This window comes from Xyrauchen texanus, chromosome 38 (assembly GCF_025860055.1).
Source record: "Xyrauchen texanus isolate HMW12.3.18 chromosome 38, RBS_HiC_50CHRs, whole genome shotgun sequence".
In the NCBI taxonomy this organism is placed as follows: Eukaryota; Metazoa; Chordata; class Actinopteri; order Cypriniformes; family Catostomidae; genus Xyrauchen; species Xyrauchen texanus.
Window position 1 is genome coordinate 16,436,805 of NC_068313.1, and position 18,696 is coordinate 16,455,500.

The following is an 18,696-nucleotide window of genomic DNA, read 5'->3' on the forward strand; positions in this document are numbered from 1 at the left end:
ATCAGTATCAGGCCTTAAATGATCTGTGTTTATTAAAAGTATAGTTCACCAAAAATAGATAAATCTTTCATTATATACTCACCCTAATGTTGTTTTTTTCTTCTTTTTTTCCAAGTGATGTTGAGCAGTATTTTGGTTACTTTTCAATCAAATGAAATTAGAAAGTGTCTGTCATTCTGACTTACATCTGCTTTTGTGTTCCACAGAAGAAAGTCATACGGATTTATATAACTCCAGACTGCGACTAAAATGGTCCAGACATAATTGATTGCGACAATAATTTGAAATCTAGAGGCCATTGGTGACGGTCGGGATCACTGTATTCGTTCACATGCAATTTAATCAGATATCATTTTGAGAATTATTAAATATCTTTAGAGCGTGCACCATTGTGTTTTACGCTGCTTTTCTTCACCCTTTCTGTTGAGATCAACTCACTACACGCAACAACAAACACATCAGAAGCTGTGATGTCTGATTCGTATGAAGACATATATTTATAACTGAGCTTTCTAGAAATTATTTAATGAATTGTGTCCTAAAACATTCCAATATTTTGCAAAAAGTTTATTGAATAAAGGTGCAATATGTAACAATTTTCATTTTTGCCTTTTTTTTTTGCCAATGTGTGAACGGCTTGTAACTCAACAAATGAGCCCTTCCCGGACTTCCTAGGTTGCCTATTAAAGCCTGTAGACAGATTTTCATCAGAAGGGAGCAGGTCGCGTTTGCCAGGAAAATCCAAAGGATGTGACATTTAGAGCCTTGCCTCAGTAATAGCTGCTCTTCCACTAATCAACAGCGACAACAACCTGCAACACTAGGTAACATTATCTTAGAGATGGAGTCCAGCAAATGTCCGGCTCCCAGCACAACACCGACTCCTACACAAACTCAGATTCAGAATCCCGTCTGGTTTAGCAGGAACGTGATCATGGTCGAGCGAAAACAAGAGTGAACATCGGCAGGGCATTTGATTCCTGGAGGGACCTTCGTTTGGGGATCAAAACCGACCCTGAATTGCTGTTCTTCTTATTGAACAGTTAAGCTTAGATAACTGCAAAGCATGTGAAATATAATGCCGTAAGAATTGATCTGTGTTATTTTTGCTAACTTGATCTTGCCTGTTAACGCCTGACGAATTGACAATCAAATAATTTCAACAATCTTCTCTTTATACAAAAAATCAGGTATACAGGATCAATTTAAACAAATACGCTGGTTTCTTGATCGTAGTACAACATATGACATACAAAACATACAATAGTGCAACATAACAGTGCAACAGTGCACTATCTGGTATAGTTCGGTAGTATGTATCTGTATGTGTGTATCAGTATGCTATATTAGCTGATAAGTAGTTTTAGTTTAGTCTCAAAGTTCCCTAATTTGTAGTAAAACAATAATAACTGTAATTTTAATTATGCTACCTCGTCTGTCAGCATGATGCCGGTGAATCACATTCAGTCTCTTTGTACGTTAACTTATGTCATTGTTTTGGCAGATGCTCGTTTGCGTCCCTATGGAGTGTGTGCACAAGCGCAAGCACGAGCAACATGTGGCTGGCTGCGGTTCACTTAACGGCCACAGATGTCATTAATAACAAGGGATTCTGAATCTTACATACTGCAACGTTAATGTAGCGCATAATGGATATTACGACTTAAATAACAGGTTACCTAATATCAGACATTTATAACATGCAATTGTTGATGATCTACTGCTGATAATTGTTCCTTTCATAATAAAATATTTACTTTGTAGTGTTTATGTTGTAATAAATTGTAAAAGATTTTAAGAGTAGCCTACCAATTTGTCTGCAATGTTTCCTTTACCTGTTTGTGAGAGCACATGGGAGGGCAGATATTTCAGAATAAGAGTCCACTATATATTTCAGGCTTGTGAATAATTAAAGCATGCACCAAATCTTTTTACTTCTTCTCCTTCTTCTGGTTTTTATTGGGATTTTGGTTGCAAAATTAACTACATCTGGAAATGTTTTCAATTTGGACTGTTGTTGCATCTGTGTCTGGACCGCCCTGTCAGAGTAAGGAAAGACTAAAAACATTTAAAGGAATCTTCTGGGTTTAATACAAGTTAAGCTCAATCGATAGCATTTGTGGTATAATATTTAGTACTACAAAAAATGTTTTTTTACTTACAATGGAAGTGAATGGGGACCAATTTCTGAATGTTAAAATACTCACTATTTCAAAAGTATGTCAAATATTTGTCAATGTATTTGTCAAATTATTCCTTTAAAAAAAATCTATGTCAGCACTGAATTCTTTGTTTTATCTGCTCTCCAACTTTTTTACCAGCAGTAATACATTTCATTAAGAGTTATAAGCATCCAATTGTGTATTCAATTATTATGTCACAAATGTTTGAGGTTATTGATTTATGGGTTCTCACTGACCTGACACAAGCAAAATAATGCAATAAATATACACAGTACCTAAACATATATAGGGCACAAAAAGGACACATTTACTGTTCACTTGCATTACCATTTGAGATTTCTAGTAAGTGACACATATAACATGAGATGTGAGTACAAGAGAAATAGAAGAATATAACTGGAAGAGGTGGTGCCTATGTTGCAAATTGAAAGTCAGTAGCTAAGGGGGAAGAATGTCTTTGGGAGTAAAGAGTCACAGATAAGCCACTCATATGAGATATTTCTTTTTTGTCAACAGGGTAGTTTCTGATCATTTTTGGCCGACGAGGGCCGGGGGCGTTGTTTTTGTGGTGGTGGCGGCCTCCTCATTGCCACCCTCCCAGCTGGTGGCACCTTAGGCGACTGCCTATTTCACCCACACCTAGAAACAGCCCAGTTTGTCAGGCACACAGTTCAAACAACCGAAGTTGAAAAGTCAGTAAAATCACTAACATGAAACAGTAAATAATCCATGCAGGGCATGTAAATTGCCTGTCTTTAGAAATGAGGCTTTGCCAGAAAGTTTGAAGGTCTAATGAGAGACCTGATTTTCATTTTTCATCCCAAATTTGACTGAAAACATTTATAGCTATAAAACATCCTCCTTTGTCATTTGAACAACTTATATGATGTAAGTAATGAAATAAAGGAGAACAAAGTGCAAATTAAAGTTAAATGCAGCACCACTGCATGGTCATATAATGCTAAGCAAAGTATACTGGTTACATCGTGTGAGAAACATGCCAGGCAGAATACTTGACTTCTATTATAAAAACACCAAATGACCAGCCAAGGTTAATCATGTATTTCCCAATGATGTTGGCGTGTCATTCGTGCTCTCTCCTCACTAATCTATAAGGTTGATGCAAATGCTTGAAAAACGTCCTGCCAATCATTTGCATGTAAACAAATGTGTGAGGGTCATTTCAAAAGCTGACTTCTGATCAGCATGTACAGTATAGTTCACTAAAGCAGAGTTGGAGTTCGTGTCTATGATATGATGATCAAATTCAACTGGAGTTTGGGAGCAGATACGGTTGTTTCACGGATAGATTGCTGACTGTACCTTCTCTGTCGCTTACATCTGAGGTATCCGCATCATGGAAACTGGTAAGGTACACTTTTACTTTAAGAATAATGCTATGCTAATGAATATTTTTTGTGATGAAAACACAGTAGCTTGAGCTCAGATTTGTCATGCTGTTGGATTTGTTATTTAAGCATAATCCTGTCTGAGTGGGTGAACTACATTATTTAATATTTAACTATAGTGTTGATGGGTCTGATTATTTAATTACAAGGCATATTGATGATAGACACAGTTCAGTGTACTTTAAGTTTGTTTTAAAGCACTGAAATGGATATATATGTAAAACAAGCACTATAAGATTGTATTTCAGATGCTATTTGGACTTTATAAAAAGCAGTGGTCAGAACCTCAGAACTCCTGAAGTTCATTCATGAAGCTGGGGTCTTTTACATAATGGTTTTTGCATGCAATTTCCTATCTCAGACATCTTTAAATTGCAAATACTGTGTTCTGTTGGCTGGGATCTGTGCTTCCAGGAATTGTTATTTCGAGAAAAAACTTGAGACATCCATTAACTTCAGTCCAATATCAACATTAAATATTGATTCAAACGTTCGCCCTTCCTCTAATGATTATGATGTCTTTATGAGACACCAGAGCAGAGGCATTTCCAGCATTGAAGGACATCTGGAGCTTAGCCCAGACAATGTTATTTTCACACTAGCAACCAATTTCCTGTAGTCCAAAGCTGGTGAGAGGGTATTCTTTGAGTTTTGCTCTGGCTGGGCCTGTTTCTACAGTTCCTAAATCTTCCACTCTAGTACTATCCTCGACTAACTCATCCTCTCTCCTCCTCGAATCATCTGTGATGCAAAAGAACAGATACAGCACATAACTTATTGCAAATCAGCTTTAAACAACTAATTCATCAAGTGCTACATATTTCAAATTGTAGACCAATGCTATTGAAGAAAATGTATTGGGATGAGCAGATCAGTGGGATTGCCCTAAGATCTATCATGATTCTTGAATTTTCATGTACATTACCATAACGTCATCACAAAAGAGTTATATTATAGTGAGTAAAGTGAGGTAAAAAAAATATTTAATATAAAGAATTTATATTTTTTGACATAAATAGTCAAAATGATGTATAAGATCCTAAGTTAAAGCAATACATGAATGACTTTAGTTTATTGACACACCATGGCATCGAACTGTATATAATTCTCCATGTTCATCTGTCAAAATCCTTTCATTAGGATCATTAGGAGCTTTGGGATAAACAATGGTTCACTTTTAACTTTCTCTAAAGTGACTGATTAATTGTTACCAGTTTCCATGCCTGATTCTGGCACAGCTGCTGCTGCTGCTCCTCAGTCTGTAGCTCATCTTTGCTACACTCTACAAAACCATTTAATCAAATCAAAGTGTATATTTACTACAAACTAATATAATAAAACAAGTCACACATACATTTTATGTTAATGCTTATTGGTTATCCTTAGAGAAAACAACACCTGATAAACAAGAAAAGTACGCTCCGAAAGGGACTCGCACCGCGGTCTCCGGCGTGAGAGGCGCATGCGCTAACAAGGACACTAAAGGCTACAGCCTTTACCAAAAGTCGCTAGTGCACCTCTTGAGGTGAGGAGAGTGGGGTTTACACACTGCACAGCTATCTACCTGCTGGCTCTCATTACAAGTGCAGTGTGATAAAACTAGTGTTCCTGGCTACCCACTGACTTCTTTTGAAAAAATCCCCATAGCCTCATATGCTTCATTTTTGCTGTCTTTCCTGCTAACTGCAATTAACTCGCCAATAAGTAACATTAGTTTATGTCAACTCCTCCCCTACCTGCTGCATATTCAACAGAGAGGAAGAAACAGAGTAGCCCATAGGCTACCGACAGCAAAGAAACGTATTCTATAGGCTAGATTATTTTTAAGACCTATGTCTATTTTTACAGGCTGTATGCAATATGTGCAAAGCCAAAACACAATGAAATAAGGCAACTTATGATTTAGGGGGTTTACATAGGCTATTGTCCGGTTTCATATTTGTCAGTCAACATTTCAAAATACATTTGGGGCTACACTCAAAACGTCTCGGGTTACATGTGTAACCCTTGTTCCCTGAAAAATGCGGAACGAGATGTTGCGCTGCTAAGCGCTACGGGGGAACAGCTTTCGCTGTGAGCCGAGCTGAATTATGTGTGGAACACATCAATGAACATTGACCGGAATTTATAGCCTCGGTTGATGTAATCATTAGATGCACCTGAGGCCAGGCTATAAATGGATACGTCACCAGGTGTCGTCAGATACTTCTTTTTGAAGAGCAGTCCTGGGATGTCCCAGTGCGGCAAAGCAGCGCAACATCTCATTCCGCCTTTTTCGGGGAACAAGGGTTACACATGTAACCAGAGACGTTCCCTTTACAAAAGGCTTCACTTTGATGTTGCGCTGCTAAGCGCTACGGGGAACGCAATACCACGCCGCCGCACTTGGGGCTGTCCGGACCCCTACGGTTGTGCAGTGTACTCACAAAAACACGAGAGGTCTCAGAAATGAGCTTGAGATGTCGACTCAAGGGCATAAGAGCCCAGAGTAGCATTAACATCTAAACCATTCAATTTTGATGAATGTGTGCGGCGAGGACAACCTGCCACATCACAAACTTGTTTAGGCATGGGCTGAGATGTCGACTCAAGGGCATAAGAGCCCGGAGTAGCAAAGCATCTAACCCATAAAGTTTGATGAATGTGTGCGAAGAGAACCCTATCGCAACACAAACTTGTCATAAAACTGATGAATGTGAGCGGAGAGGACCAGCCTGCCGCATCACAAACTTGCTCAGGCATGAGCTGAGATGTCGACTCAAGGGCATAAGAGCCCGGAGTAGCAAAGCATCTAACCCATAAAGTTCGATGAATGTGTGCGAAGAGAACCCTATCGCAACACAAACTTGTCATGAAAACTGATGAATGTGAGCGGAGAGGATCAGCCTGCCTCATCACAATCTTGTTCAGGTATGAGCTGAGATGTCGACTCAAGGGCATAAGAGCCCGGAGTGGCAAAACATCCAAACTATAAAAATCTAATGAATGTGTGCGGAGAGGACAACCTGCCATATCACAAACTTGCTGCAGAGGGAGACCTCTAGCCAAGGTTTTAGAGGAGGAGAGCCCTCTGGTAGAGTGCGCCCTGAAACCTACTGGCGAAGCTTGACCGCGCGCCTCGTAGGCCCGGGCAATAATGAGGATGCCTCTTTGAGGGCACCCCGCCCACCAAGCCGTGGCAAACCGCAGTGGCCAAATAGAGCCTGGCAGTGGCGAGGCAAGTGCCCGCTGACAGTTCTTTCTACAGAAAATCCAGAACTGAAGCAAACTGGCAGTTAGCTGGTTCTGTAATAAGAACTTTAGCAGAAGGAAACGCATGCAGGCGCATTTGCGTTTCTACGTTCAGCCCCTCCCGAGGGGGAGGGGGGGGACTGGGCAACTCGGGGAGAAGTAGAGGAGACATTGCGCTATCAACAGAGGTGAAGAGGTCCTCTTCTGCCCTGTAAAATCTACCCAGATCAGTTCCAAGTGGAGAGAGCCTTAGCACTTGGAATGCTCTCGATGACCTCAAGGATGAGAAGGTCCTCCCTGTTCGGAATCGCCCAAGGCGAGCCGTCGAGGAGAGGAATTAACTCCGAGAAACATATCCTGTTCGGCCAGCGCAGCGCCATTATTAGGAGGCAAGACCCTTGCTGGTGAACATTGCCAAGGCTCCTGGGAGCAGAGAAACCGGGGAGAGAAACACATACAGACGCATTCTGGGTCATGTATGTGTCTTAACGTCCAGACCCAAGGGGGCTGGGTGATTTCAGGGAGAAGTAGAGGAGACATTGCGCTATTCATAGAGGCGAAGAGGTCCTCTTCTGCCCTAAGATCTCACCCAAACTTGTTCCAAGTGGAAAAAGCCCGGCATTTACAAAGGTCTCGATAACCTCAGGAGAGAGCCCTGTGTCCCTCAGTTGGTACCCTTAGGGGCCAAACATGAAAGATTCCACAATTTGGGGCAGGGATGAAATATTGCCCTGTGCCTGAGATAGAAGATCCTTCCTGTTCGGAATCGCCCAAGAAGAGATTAGCTCCGAGAACCAAGCCCTGTTTGGCCAGCGCGGTGCTATCAGTAAGAGGCAAAAACCCTTGCTGGCGAACTCTGGGCAACTACTACCTTAGGGTGGAGTTCTTAACTCCCCCATTGGTATTTCCAGTCTGGACTGTAAATCTGCTCCCAGTATCACGGGCATCCAGGGATATAACTGACCTGAGTGACAGGAGCTTACCCTGGGCCCTAAGGAGAATCCGACGTGTCAGAAATACAGCTGACAAGAACGTGGGTCTCCTTGAAGATTTATGTAAGAGGCTACCGCTGTATTGTCCACCCAGCACCAAGACATGGCAGCCTCAGGAGGAGGTATTTCAGGGCCAGAAATACAGCCATCAACCCGAGACAGAGACTGTGACAACCGAGCTGACGACCCTCCTATCCCCTTAAGCTGGACGACCACTTAAGGCCGCTACCCGCCCGTCAGGGAGGCGTCTGTCGTTAGCAGTCTGCGACAACAAGACGCACCTAGAGTGGGACCCAAGGCAGAAAACTGGGGTCTGAACCACATAGAAAGGGAACGAAGCCTGAGGCGCAGTAACCCTATTTAGCCCAGGGGTTTTGGCCCTTGGAAGAAAACCCCTGGCTTTTGCCACAACAAAAGCGGTCTCATGAGCAGAAGGTCCAGAGGGATCACCGTGGACGCGTTCAGCCCTGAGACCTGGAAATCGTTGATACTGATAACAGTGCAACCTTGACCTAGCCTGACTTTGCTCAGGGTGATCTGAATGGACTCAATCCTAGCAGGAGACAGTTGTGCCCGCGATTGAGATTGAACTCCATACGATGCCCGATAGAGAGTGTTCTGAGTGGGACAGAGGACGCTTTTCTTGGCGTTGAGCCTCAACCCCAGAGAAACAGATGAGCTAAGACGATGTCCCTGTGCTGAACTGCCAGTTCCTGGAACTGCGCTAGGATCAGCCAGTCGTCTACGTAATTCAGAATGCAGATGCCCCGAGTCGCAAGGAGCCAGCGCTACATCATGCATTGTGAATGTGCGGGTAAAAGGGCTAGGCTGAGTGAAAGAACCTGACCCTGGAAGACTTCAGCCCCAGAAGTGAACCTCAGGAACTTTCCATGTTGTGGCAGAACTTCTAAATGAAGTATAGAAGTGCGTCATAAGATCGATGGTGACCAGCCAAACGAGTTGTAGGGCTTGAGACACGACCGTCTTGACAGGCATCATCTTGGACTTGAACACCCACGGGTAGTTCAAGCTTTAAGATCTAAGCCAGATCTCTGAGATGGGTATTATATTTTAACACTTCCTGTTGAGGGGTTACAGAATCGGGTGTTTCAGAACCGGTCCTGAATGAAAATGCAGGAAACAGCGTTAAAACACCCGAGATTTTGACGGAAGCCTCTGCCAGACACCTGAAAACACCAAGAGGTGGCAGGAATTTTGACGGAAGCCTCTGCAACCCGAAACACCAAGAGGTGGCAGGAATGGAGGGGCTTCGAGGGGGTACCGGGAGGGGTGAAGTGAAGCACGCGCCCGTCCCGAGGGAGCTACCCCTAATCTAGGCGCAAGACCGTCAGGGTTTTCTCTTACTAGAATTTATAGTCCTGAGGTCTTGCTTCGGGGCTGGCGAGGGCGGCGAGACTGTCCCCAATCCCTGGGAGGAGGAGCACGACTCGCCACGCTTTGCTTTTGAGCCTCCCTTCAGTCAGGACCGAGGTGGGTCTGAGGCTTGCTCGTCAAGCGCCAGAACCCACACTCAGGTCGTCCAGGAGGTCAGCCTGGTACGCCTGAAAAACAGCATAGTGTGCAGAGCAGCACCAGCCTGACCTGCTCCTTGATAAGCCCTTCCCACTAAAGTGGAGGTTGTCCTACAAGGCTTTGAGGGAGAGAGGGCTTCTTAAGTGACGATGCCGAGCCTGGCGAGAGATAGCCCTCAAGCGTCTCTTCGACCGGCGGCATCACTGAATACCCCCGTGCCTCAGCACCCACGATAGTCGAATATAATGACGTCGAGGGTATGTGAACACGGGAAGAAAATATATATATATTTGTTGTTTTTTTTTTTGTTTTTTTTAGGGGTTCTCCATGAGCGAAAAAGCTCTTCATGGAGGTTATCAAAGAAAGGGAAGGGACCCATGAGGCGTTCCCTTTCTTAGACTGGAAGATAAAATCTATTCCCTAATTTGGAGCGTTTGGGGGTCTCTTTTTCGCGTGGCCAGTCCAATCTGGCAACCGCACGAGTAACAACATCGAGCAATTCCTCCGTAGATTTTTCATCGCGGACGGAAAGCTCGGAGGCGGGAAGAGAATTGCGATCCACCTCATGATCCGAAGAAGCGTCGGAACGCGCCGAGATCATGTGAAGGACCAGCTGGGTTTGGGGAGAGAGTGAGAGAAGGGATCAACCCGTCTCTTGCTCCTCAGCCAAATCCATGCACGAGCCCCACGAACGATCTTTTCGTGAGTGCTGACTCCGGAAGCAAGCGAGGCGAGCACGACGCACTCTGCCTGTTAAAGCAAATCGCAGTGCTCGCGACCCACCCTGCTGCAACGCGAGAGCAGCGTGTTCTTACCCCCAAACAAACAGCAAAAACTGATGTGTGCCGTCTTCAGCTATAGAGCGAGAAGAGGGGAACACGCACCGTTTGCGGCTTTCAGTCATTCTCTCTTTTTTTTTTTTTTTTTTAGAAATATATATATATATAATATTTTCTAAACAGAAGAGAAAAATAGAACAACGTTCACTGCACACTGCCTAACTGATTCTATCTCCTAACAGATGAAAGAAAGTTTTGACAGGGTGTGTGAAACACACAGAAACAGAATCGCTCTGAAAAAAGAGTTTCTGACGACACCTGGTGACGTATCCATTTATAGCCTGGCCTCAGGTGCATCTAATGATTACATCAACCGAGGCTATAAATTCCGGTCAATGTTCATTCACGTGTTCCACACATAATTCAGCTCGGCTCACAGCGAAAGCTGTTCCCCCGTAGCGCTTAGCAGCGCAACATCAAAGTGAAGCCTTTTGTAAAGGGAACATTCGGGGCTGAAGCCCCAGCAAAATCAGCCCCAGCAAAAATCGGCTGACGCCGCGTCTGCACCAGAGTATATTCAACATAGATGCAAGGCTATAAATTGATAATTGGTCCCCTATGAAATTTCAGTTGAACAGAGTAAGTGTTTATAAACTGAACAATTTGCATTGACCAAAACCAAAGATAATTTCCATGCCAGTTATAGATGCATACCATAAAACTGATCAGAGATACTTACCCTGCTCATAAACATCTATGAATTTGAAAAAGTTAAGCATAATTACCGCAGAAAATAAACATACTGTAAATGTGTCTTCAACTATTGAACAAATCTGAGCTCCCAAACCCTCTTCTCTCTAAATATAATGAACAGTTTTTGTATTCATATATCATATTTGTGATTTGTGTGATAGTGATGTTTCCCTGTTTGACTTATTTATCCTTCCTGTTGTTAAGCTATCACATATCAAGAATTCAAAATGTATGGATTGCATTAGACATCATTAATAACAAGTAATCAGAGCTTATTCTAACTTATGTACACAAACTGAAAACTATCAGACATTCAGAGTTATTGATCTATACTCTTAAATTTTGCATATGTAAGGTGAATGTTCTGTCCCTGGTCATTATCTTTGTTTTTCCAAGGACATTGTGTAAAAATGTGGCTAGTTTATCAAAAATAATAATCCTTTGATCATTTACTCATGCTCAAGCTGTTTCCAGCCCGTATGACCTTTTTTTCTTCTGTGGAACACAAAACAGAATGTTTTGATTAGATAAGGCAGAACGTTAGCCTCAGACACTTTCACTGTCATTGTCTGTTCTTCCCATACTATGAAAGGAAAGGGTGACTAAGGCTAACTTTTTTGCCTAACATCTCTTTTTTTGTTGTTTTTGTTTACAAAACGAGGGTGAATAAATGATGACAGAATGTTCAATTGTTTTGTCTGAAAAATTCCTTTAATATTCTTTTTTTTCAGAATGTTCGAAAAGAGTCTACCAGGGAGTCCGGGTCAAGCACACAGTGAAAGATCTGCTGGCAGAAAAGAGGTCACAGCAAACGAACGGGCCATGCTACAATGTAAGTCCGCGCTTAATCTTACCTGGTCAATACCCTCAACTGAAATTTTTCCCGCCCATGCAATTCACAATGCTTCCTTTCTCTCCATTCACCCTGTCACTCTGCTCTTCTTTCATATTTGCAAACAGACAGTTTAATACAGTTGGTATATTCTCTGCCCAGCCACTTTATTTGCTCATTGGCTTATCTTTTTTATTCTAATGATAAGTGACCTATGGCTGTTGATAGAAGCCCTTGCAAACTCGTCCTTTTCTCACACGAGTGGGATGAAGACAATCCCATTAGTAAATACCTTCGCATAAGTGGCGAACAATAGCAAAAGTGCCGATGGTCATGAACTCCTGAGGTTGTGGAGTAAATCAGCCTTTTAGTGCTGTGGTATGACTATGCAAAGGCAAAGACTCGCACACCTGCTCCACTATATTGTTCCTCCTGCAGACCACAGACAGGTCTCCTGTTTTCAATCTAGAGAAGAATAAATCAGACTTTCAGACATCTGGCTGCACAAGAGAGAAAGCTTTTCAGCCCCATCTCCATGTCAATGGCGCTCACTTGCTATATTGACTTCTGTTTGAATAAGCGGCTCATTGTGGGTTTTGTCACTTCATTGTAAAATAAAAGAGAAGAAGAATCATATCAATTTATTTAACCTTCACATAAAACTGTTAAAAATCACCATGGGCACCAACGATTGTCAAAATAAACTGAAATTCATTGATGTCACAATTTTTACGATGCTCTTACATTGCATAAGGCCTTTTAAGCTTTTATTAGAATCTGTTTTTGATTTTTTTGTCTTTAAAGGGGCAGTTCACCCAAAAAGAAAAATTCTGTTAGAATTTACTCACCCTGTTGTTCCAAACAAATAAGTCTTTATTTCTGCTGTGAAACACAAAAGGAACCGTTAAGCTGAATGACAGCCTCACCAGGCACTTCCATTGTATGGAAAAAGAGATGTACTAAATAAAAGTGAAAAGTTTATGTGTTCCATATAAGAAAGAAAGTCAAATGGGTTTGGTAGTAAATTATGACAGAAATAAAATTTTGGGGGGAACTATCCCTTTAAAGAGTTTTTTATTTATTTATATTTGTTACAATTTTAAATGTAACTTATATCAAACATCTATACAATTTTCTAAGGGAAGTGTAACCCTCATATTACAGTGTCGTGACAGTTGTGACTTTTAATTTCAATGTGTGATCTATTCTCGGTTCTTTGAGCCGAGGATGATAATTAATCATTTGTATGTTATGTAACAGCTGAAAAGTAACTATGTTTTCAAAGCATAATAAAAGGAAACATATGTACTGTAGGTGTCAATCATTGTGATCCCACAGGGACATGACTGAGACAGAACACATACTACAATGGCTAAGCAGGGGGAGGGTTGCACAAGAGAATCGGAGCATGTTGAGGCCACGGCGAACAAAAATTGCTTTATAATGAGGTTACATTTAAATCTATGGCCTTTTATTTACAGTTGAAGGGCCATCTGCAGACTTCAGCCACAGAAGTCACGTCCAAACACGAAACCAAAACAATAGCGACACTTGCCACGGGTTGCAGCAGAACAACCGTAATATATGGCTCTAATGTAATCTTTGGTGAATTTTTTTTTTTTTAAATGAGTACTGACAAACAAATCTTGTACATCAAGAGCTGAAATTATATTATTATTTTGCATACCGTTTTCCTTTACATTTTATGTGCATGCATTTCATGCCAAAAGTTTGAAACTATCGAAAATGTCGTCATTAATGACAGGTTAAGTTTAATTGCACAGTGCACAATGCAGAATCACATCATTGAGTAGGAATTTGTATTACCTGATCAATGACCAATTTCACATGAAAACACACAAAAAATTCAAAAACAAGTAATTATAAAAAAATTTAACAAGTGACAACCATTTCAAAATATGGAGTGACTGTGTTGAAAATAACTAAAGCAATTAAACTGGGAGTAACACAAAGGTTGCCTCTAAACTAAAATGGCCTTGTACTTGCAACATGGAATAATAAAAGGTTTCTTTTTAATTTGAACAAGTCACAAGCAGAAACACCATATATTAGATGGAAACGTAGGTTTTGATACATTACGAAGGGCAAAAAATGCATGCCAAATTCATTATGAACAGTTTAGAGCACCATATATTGAGCACATATATTGTCTACAGTAGACCAGTTTCATTGATTTATCAGGCTCAAGAGACCTTATCTTTTCCACCCCGTCCAAAACCACCCCCACACTCCACCCCCTCCAAAACCACCCCCACACTCCACCACCTCCACCTTGGTTTATCTTGAGGCTGAATCAGGTGCAGTGCTAAAGCCTGCGAACTCTTCAACAGCCTGATTTCCATATCATGCCTTCAAAGAGGCACTGAGGCATAGGTTGTTCACATAGGGAAGTCTTGGGATGACCAAATGACATGCAAATACTAGCCTCAAAATTTGCTTGCCCTTCAGCCAGTGCTGCCATGATATCAGCTCTTGTATGCAAATAAAAGAGAGCCTGATGCCTGGCCGTGTTCCCTCACCAAGAGCTCTCAACCATTCAATGGCAATAATGTATCCTACAAATCTCAAGGTCCCACTGAGAAAGGATAGAACAAAACAGTTGCTAAATATACAAACACATGAATGTTTAAGACTACCAATTGTGTTTGTCGCCCCTATGCAATTCATCTGGTCAGGTTGTGTAATTGACCTAAATGCTTGCAATTCAGGGCGACATTCTTTTAAATAACTACGATTTGGAGGGCAGTTCAGTAGACATATGCAAATATTTTGCATGCTTGTTATGTACCATTAAGGCTGGATTGTATTAGTCAAACTCGTTCAAAATGATTACAGAAAACTGCAGATTAATGTAAAATTAAAGAGCTCATAGGAGTATAAGAAACCACAGCAAACATTTTGACTTGATGCTTTTTTTCTAGGGTGTATCTACTCCTCAGAGTCCATTTGTACAAATGACAGGTGAGGCACAATCACTTGCAAATATATTAAACAGAGACACATTCAGAAATGCACTCTGGCATTGTTTGTCTACTATGACCTCATTTTTTGGAAAGTAAATCAAATATTTGTACTTCTAAAAATTTGACACACACAGGGCCATTAAATATGAACTTGTGCAAAAGGTGTTTAAAAATGGTGAAAATCTTAAAATAAAATGTGACAAGTTACAGGACATTAGACATACACTTTCTGCTATACAGTCATTTAGATTTTAAGATAAACAGTCTATGGACAAGTTATATCAACTACCCATCTTCTAAAAAATTATAATTGTATTTATCTCTACGTCTGTTCAGGTTCTCACTTGCTTCCTAGTTACTACGGTATGAGAAGACCTTTCCTTTCGGACACTGAGTTTTGCCCCTCAAGCAAAGCATTTCCTGGTGATGTGTACCCCTCAGCACTTTTAGGGAAGTCTCTCTCATCTGACACTGGATGCATGTCCGGCTATTCCTCTCTCATAGACAGCTACTACCCAGAGTCTTTTGGAGACTACCGTAGCACACCGTTTTCCAATGGAGGAAGCACGATATTCTCACCCTCTGCATTGACGTCATTGCTTCCTACTTACTCCAGTGACCCGTCACATTATTTGCTGGTATGATTTAGTACATGGATGTGGCTACAGACAGTGTTTGTCTGAATAGCTTGTCCAAAAACAATGTTTTTTTCCATTTAATTGTCTTTCATAAACTTTCTCTTTATGTGAGAAAATCTAAACCAACATCTGTTCTATTCTGTTCTGTTTTGAATTAGTTCTAAACTAGTTTTTAGAAGTGTAAGCAGTGTTAACAATGTAGAGGACATTTTTATTAAAGGAAGGAGAGCACAGAAGTACTATGAAATACAAAATATTTTCTTGTCAAATTTTTGCCTAGACACTTGTAGTCAAGGACCCACATCATACTTGCATGTATCTTTTGTGCACTTCTGTATGTCATTCTTATGCACCTAGTTTTAATTTTAACCACTAATACAGTGGTTCTCATCTGGGGGCCAGGGCCCACAAGGGGGCCTCAGTAAACCTGCAAGGGGGCTGTGAGATGACTTAAATTAAAGAAAATATATTATATAAAAATAATACATTTATAAACTTCTTTATAGGTTCCTAAAACTTTAATAAGTAAATTCAAGTCATTTATATTTGGATAGTGTTTTTCAAAATAAACATAGTTTCAGAGCCGCGATGCAGAGATTTATGTTGCAATGTCTGTAATGTCTTAATTGTTTTAGTGTCCTTGTTGCAGATATTGTCTTGGACAATAGGGGACTTTGAGTCAAATAAGGTTGAGGACCGCTGTAAAAAAAACATTCTAACTCAGTCTTTTAATAACGACAATAATAATAATAATAATTATGATTATTACATTTTCTTAATTAGTATTTTTTTGTCTTATTTAAAAAAAAAATATCGAAACATCCGTAAAATACTTAAAATATACATTTAATTGAAAAGCTAAATTATATAAGTCTTGTTTTCAGAAAAATGGGGTTTGAATAATAAACTTAATTCAAAGAGGACCAGCTGCGCCAAATTTTCTTAGATTTATCTGATAATATCTAATGTCATTTTGCTTCATGAGATCTGTAGCTTTTTTATGGATCGTTAAATATTTGATTTGATTTGATTTAACTGGAAAATAAGACAAAAATACTAATTAAGAAAATAAAACAAAAAAAATTATTTATGCAATATATGCCTTTTCTCTCCTTGTAATCATCAAATTTGAAAATATCTTAGCTTTAGTTCATCTCAAGGAGATGGTGTTTTATCACTGGAGAAATACAAAATGTTCAAATACACTGGCATGTTAGTCTCAAATGTAAAGCATTCTTAATTTGGTGTATTGCAGAGGGATTCTTGGGAGCACACGGGCACAGAGGTGGTGGAGAGTTTGTGTGGAGATGGTTTTGCTCCAATGCCCCTGTCTGCACCCAGTTCTCTGGCCAACCCTGAGAACGCCAGCCCGTCCCAGTACCGCTCTTCTTCGCGAGGTTCTAGTATGACATCTTCACAGTCATACTCTCTCCATTCACTGGATGAAGTAAATTATCAGTCCCCATTCCAGTCCACCTCCGGCAGCTTTACATCTCCTTCATTTGTGACTGAGTCTGCTAGCAAAATGACAGTGCTGCCCTCAGAGGACACTGAGACTGCCACCCCAGCCTTGAGCGACAGCGTGGCATGGGGAAGGGAGGACACTGCTAGTACTTGGTCACAGTATGAGGTCAGGAGGTCATTCTGAGATTGAACCATGAGGGAATAAAGGCTTACCGGCCTAGCAGATCAACACCTCTTCAGTTCTCAAGTAAGACAATTAACACTAAAATCTATTGTCAGGTTTACTTAGCAAAGCTAAGGCTGGGGAACAAATATCGCAACGCTGTATGCTCTATTTGATGTTTTTTGTTTGTATAATTTATAATAACTGTGTCTTCATTTTTTAAACTTCCACAAGTTCTATGGTCTCAACAGGAAAATGGTAATAATCAGTATAAGGCATTTGTATATTGGATTCTTTTTTATTTTATTTGTATGACACATAAGTGACTGTGAGTCTATTTACAGTAAATGTATATTGTTTGACTACGATCAAAGAAATGGAATCACTGCATTCTACCAGTTCAGGGTGAGTAGATCCACAAAAAAATGTAACAGTCTCAAAAGCAAGATGATCCGCACTCCTTTTTCTCAATTTGTTTATGTTATTCATATCTCACAGTACAGGATAACACCTAGAAAATTGATATCATTGGCAAAAATTAAGTGTTACAATATTTTTAGTTGATGTGTAATGATGTATAAATGAAATATAGTTGATGTCTATGCTAGTCTTATTTGTCTTGTTTTATTTTTAATATTTCAATTTAAAAGCCTTATGTTAAACCTGTCTAAAAGGTCAATAAAATAATAATAAAAAGAAATGACTTTTGTAACTTTACAACACAGGTCAGATATATTTGTTTTATATGTGCAGGTGCAAATTCCCATATTTTTCTGCAACAAATTAAACTCATTTAGAAATGTACAATGGTGTAAATTTGTGGCAAGTGCAAAGAGTTCTGTTGTTAAAACTAACACCATTATAGCTCTCTTAGAAAAAAAAGCTTTGCAAAAAGGTTCCATTTATTAAAGAAATCTTCTGGGTTTAATGCAAGTGAAGCTCAATCAACAGCAGTTGTAACAGCCTGTTGATTACCACAAAAATTCAAGTCCACTCATCCCTCCTTTTCTTTAAAAAAGCAAATCTGTGTGAAAGTGAATGGGGGCCTATTTAAATAAATAAAATCGCTTACTAACCTTTTCAGTGTAAAATGAGTGCCAATTTTACATCCTCGTTGGCAAGACAAATATCCCCAAAACCTAAAATCCTAAAGCGACTGTAGAAATTATGATTTAAACAACATTACATCTCAAATAATACACAAGTTTTATTAATATTAATGTAAGAGATTTTATCAAATTATAAGCTTCTCATTTCTGCTTTTAAACCCTCCAAAAATTGACCCCATTCTCTTCCATTGTAAGTGCCTTCCTGTAAAATTCATATTTGCTTTTCTTTAAAAAAAGCCTCAAGCGATTTTTGTGATAATCAACATTATGCCACAAATGCCGTCGATTGAGCTTAACTTGTACTGAACCTGGAATATTCCTTTAACATTAGTTAATGCATTAGGTACCATGAACTGACAATGGATAACATTTATTTTTTATAGCATTTTATTCATCTGTTAATATTAGTTAATAAAAAAAGAATTGCTAATTGTTAGTTTAGATTGGTTCAGAGTGCATTAACTAATGTTAACTAATACAACGTTTGGTTTTAAAAATATTAGTAGGGTACAATGGGGGTAAAGGCTCCCTGGGGCAAAAGGTTCTTTGATTTGATTTTCTCCTAAAGCACTAAATAGCATAAAACAGTAGCCTACTATAGTACTTTCCTCAACACCTGTTTGTCA

The 18,696-nt window shown here is 40.1% G+C and overlaps 1 protein-coding gene across 1 annotated transcript; it reads left to right on the top strand.

Annotated features, from left to right (window-relative positions):
* The first annotated feature begins 3,406 nt into the window (after window positions 1-3,406).
* Window positions 3,407-18,696, top strand: LOC127631398 (POU class 2 homeobox associating-factor 2-like). Its single transcript, XM_052109512.1, has 5 exons — window positions 3,407-3,550; window positions 11,612-11,712; window positions 14,655-14,694; window positions 15,033-15,334; window positions 16,590-18,696. The coding sequence occupies exons 1-5, from the start codon at window positions 3,541-3,543 to the stop codon at window positions 16,980-16,982; spliced, it is 846 nt and encodes a 281-aa protein (XP_051965472.1). The 5' UTR covers window positions 3,407-3,540; the 3' UTR covers window positions 16,983-18,696.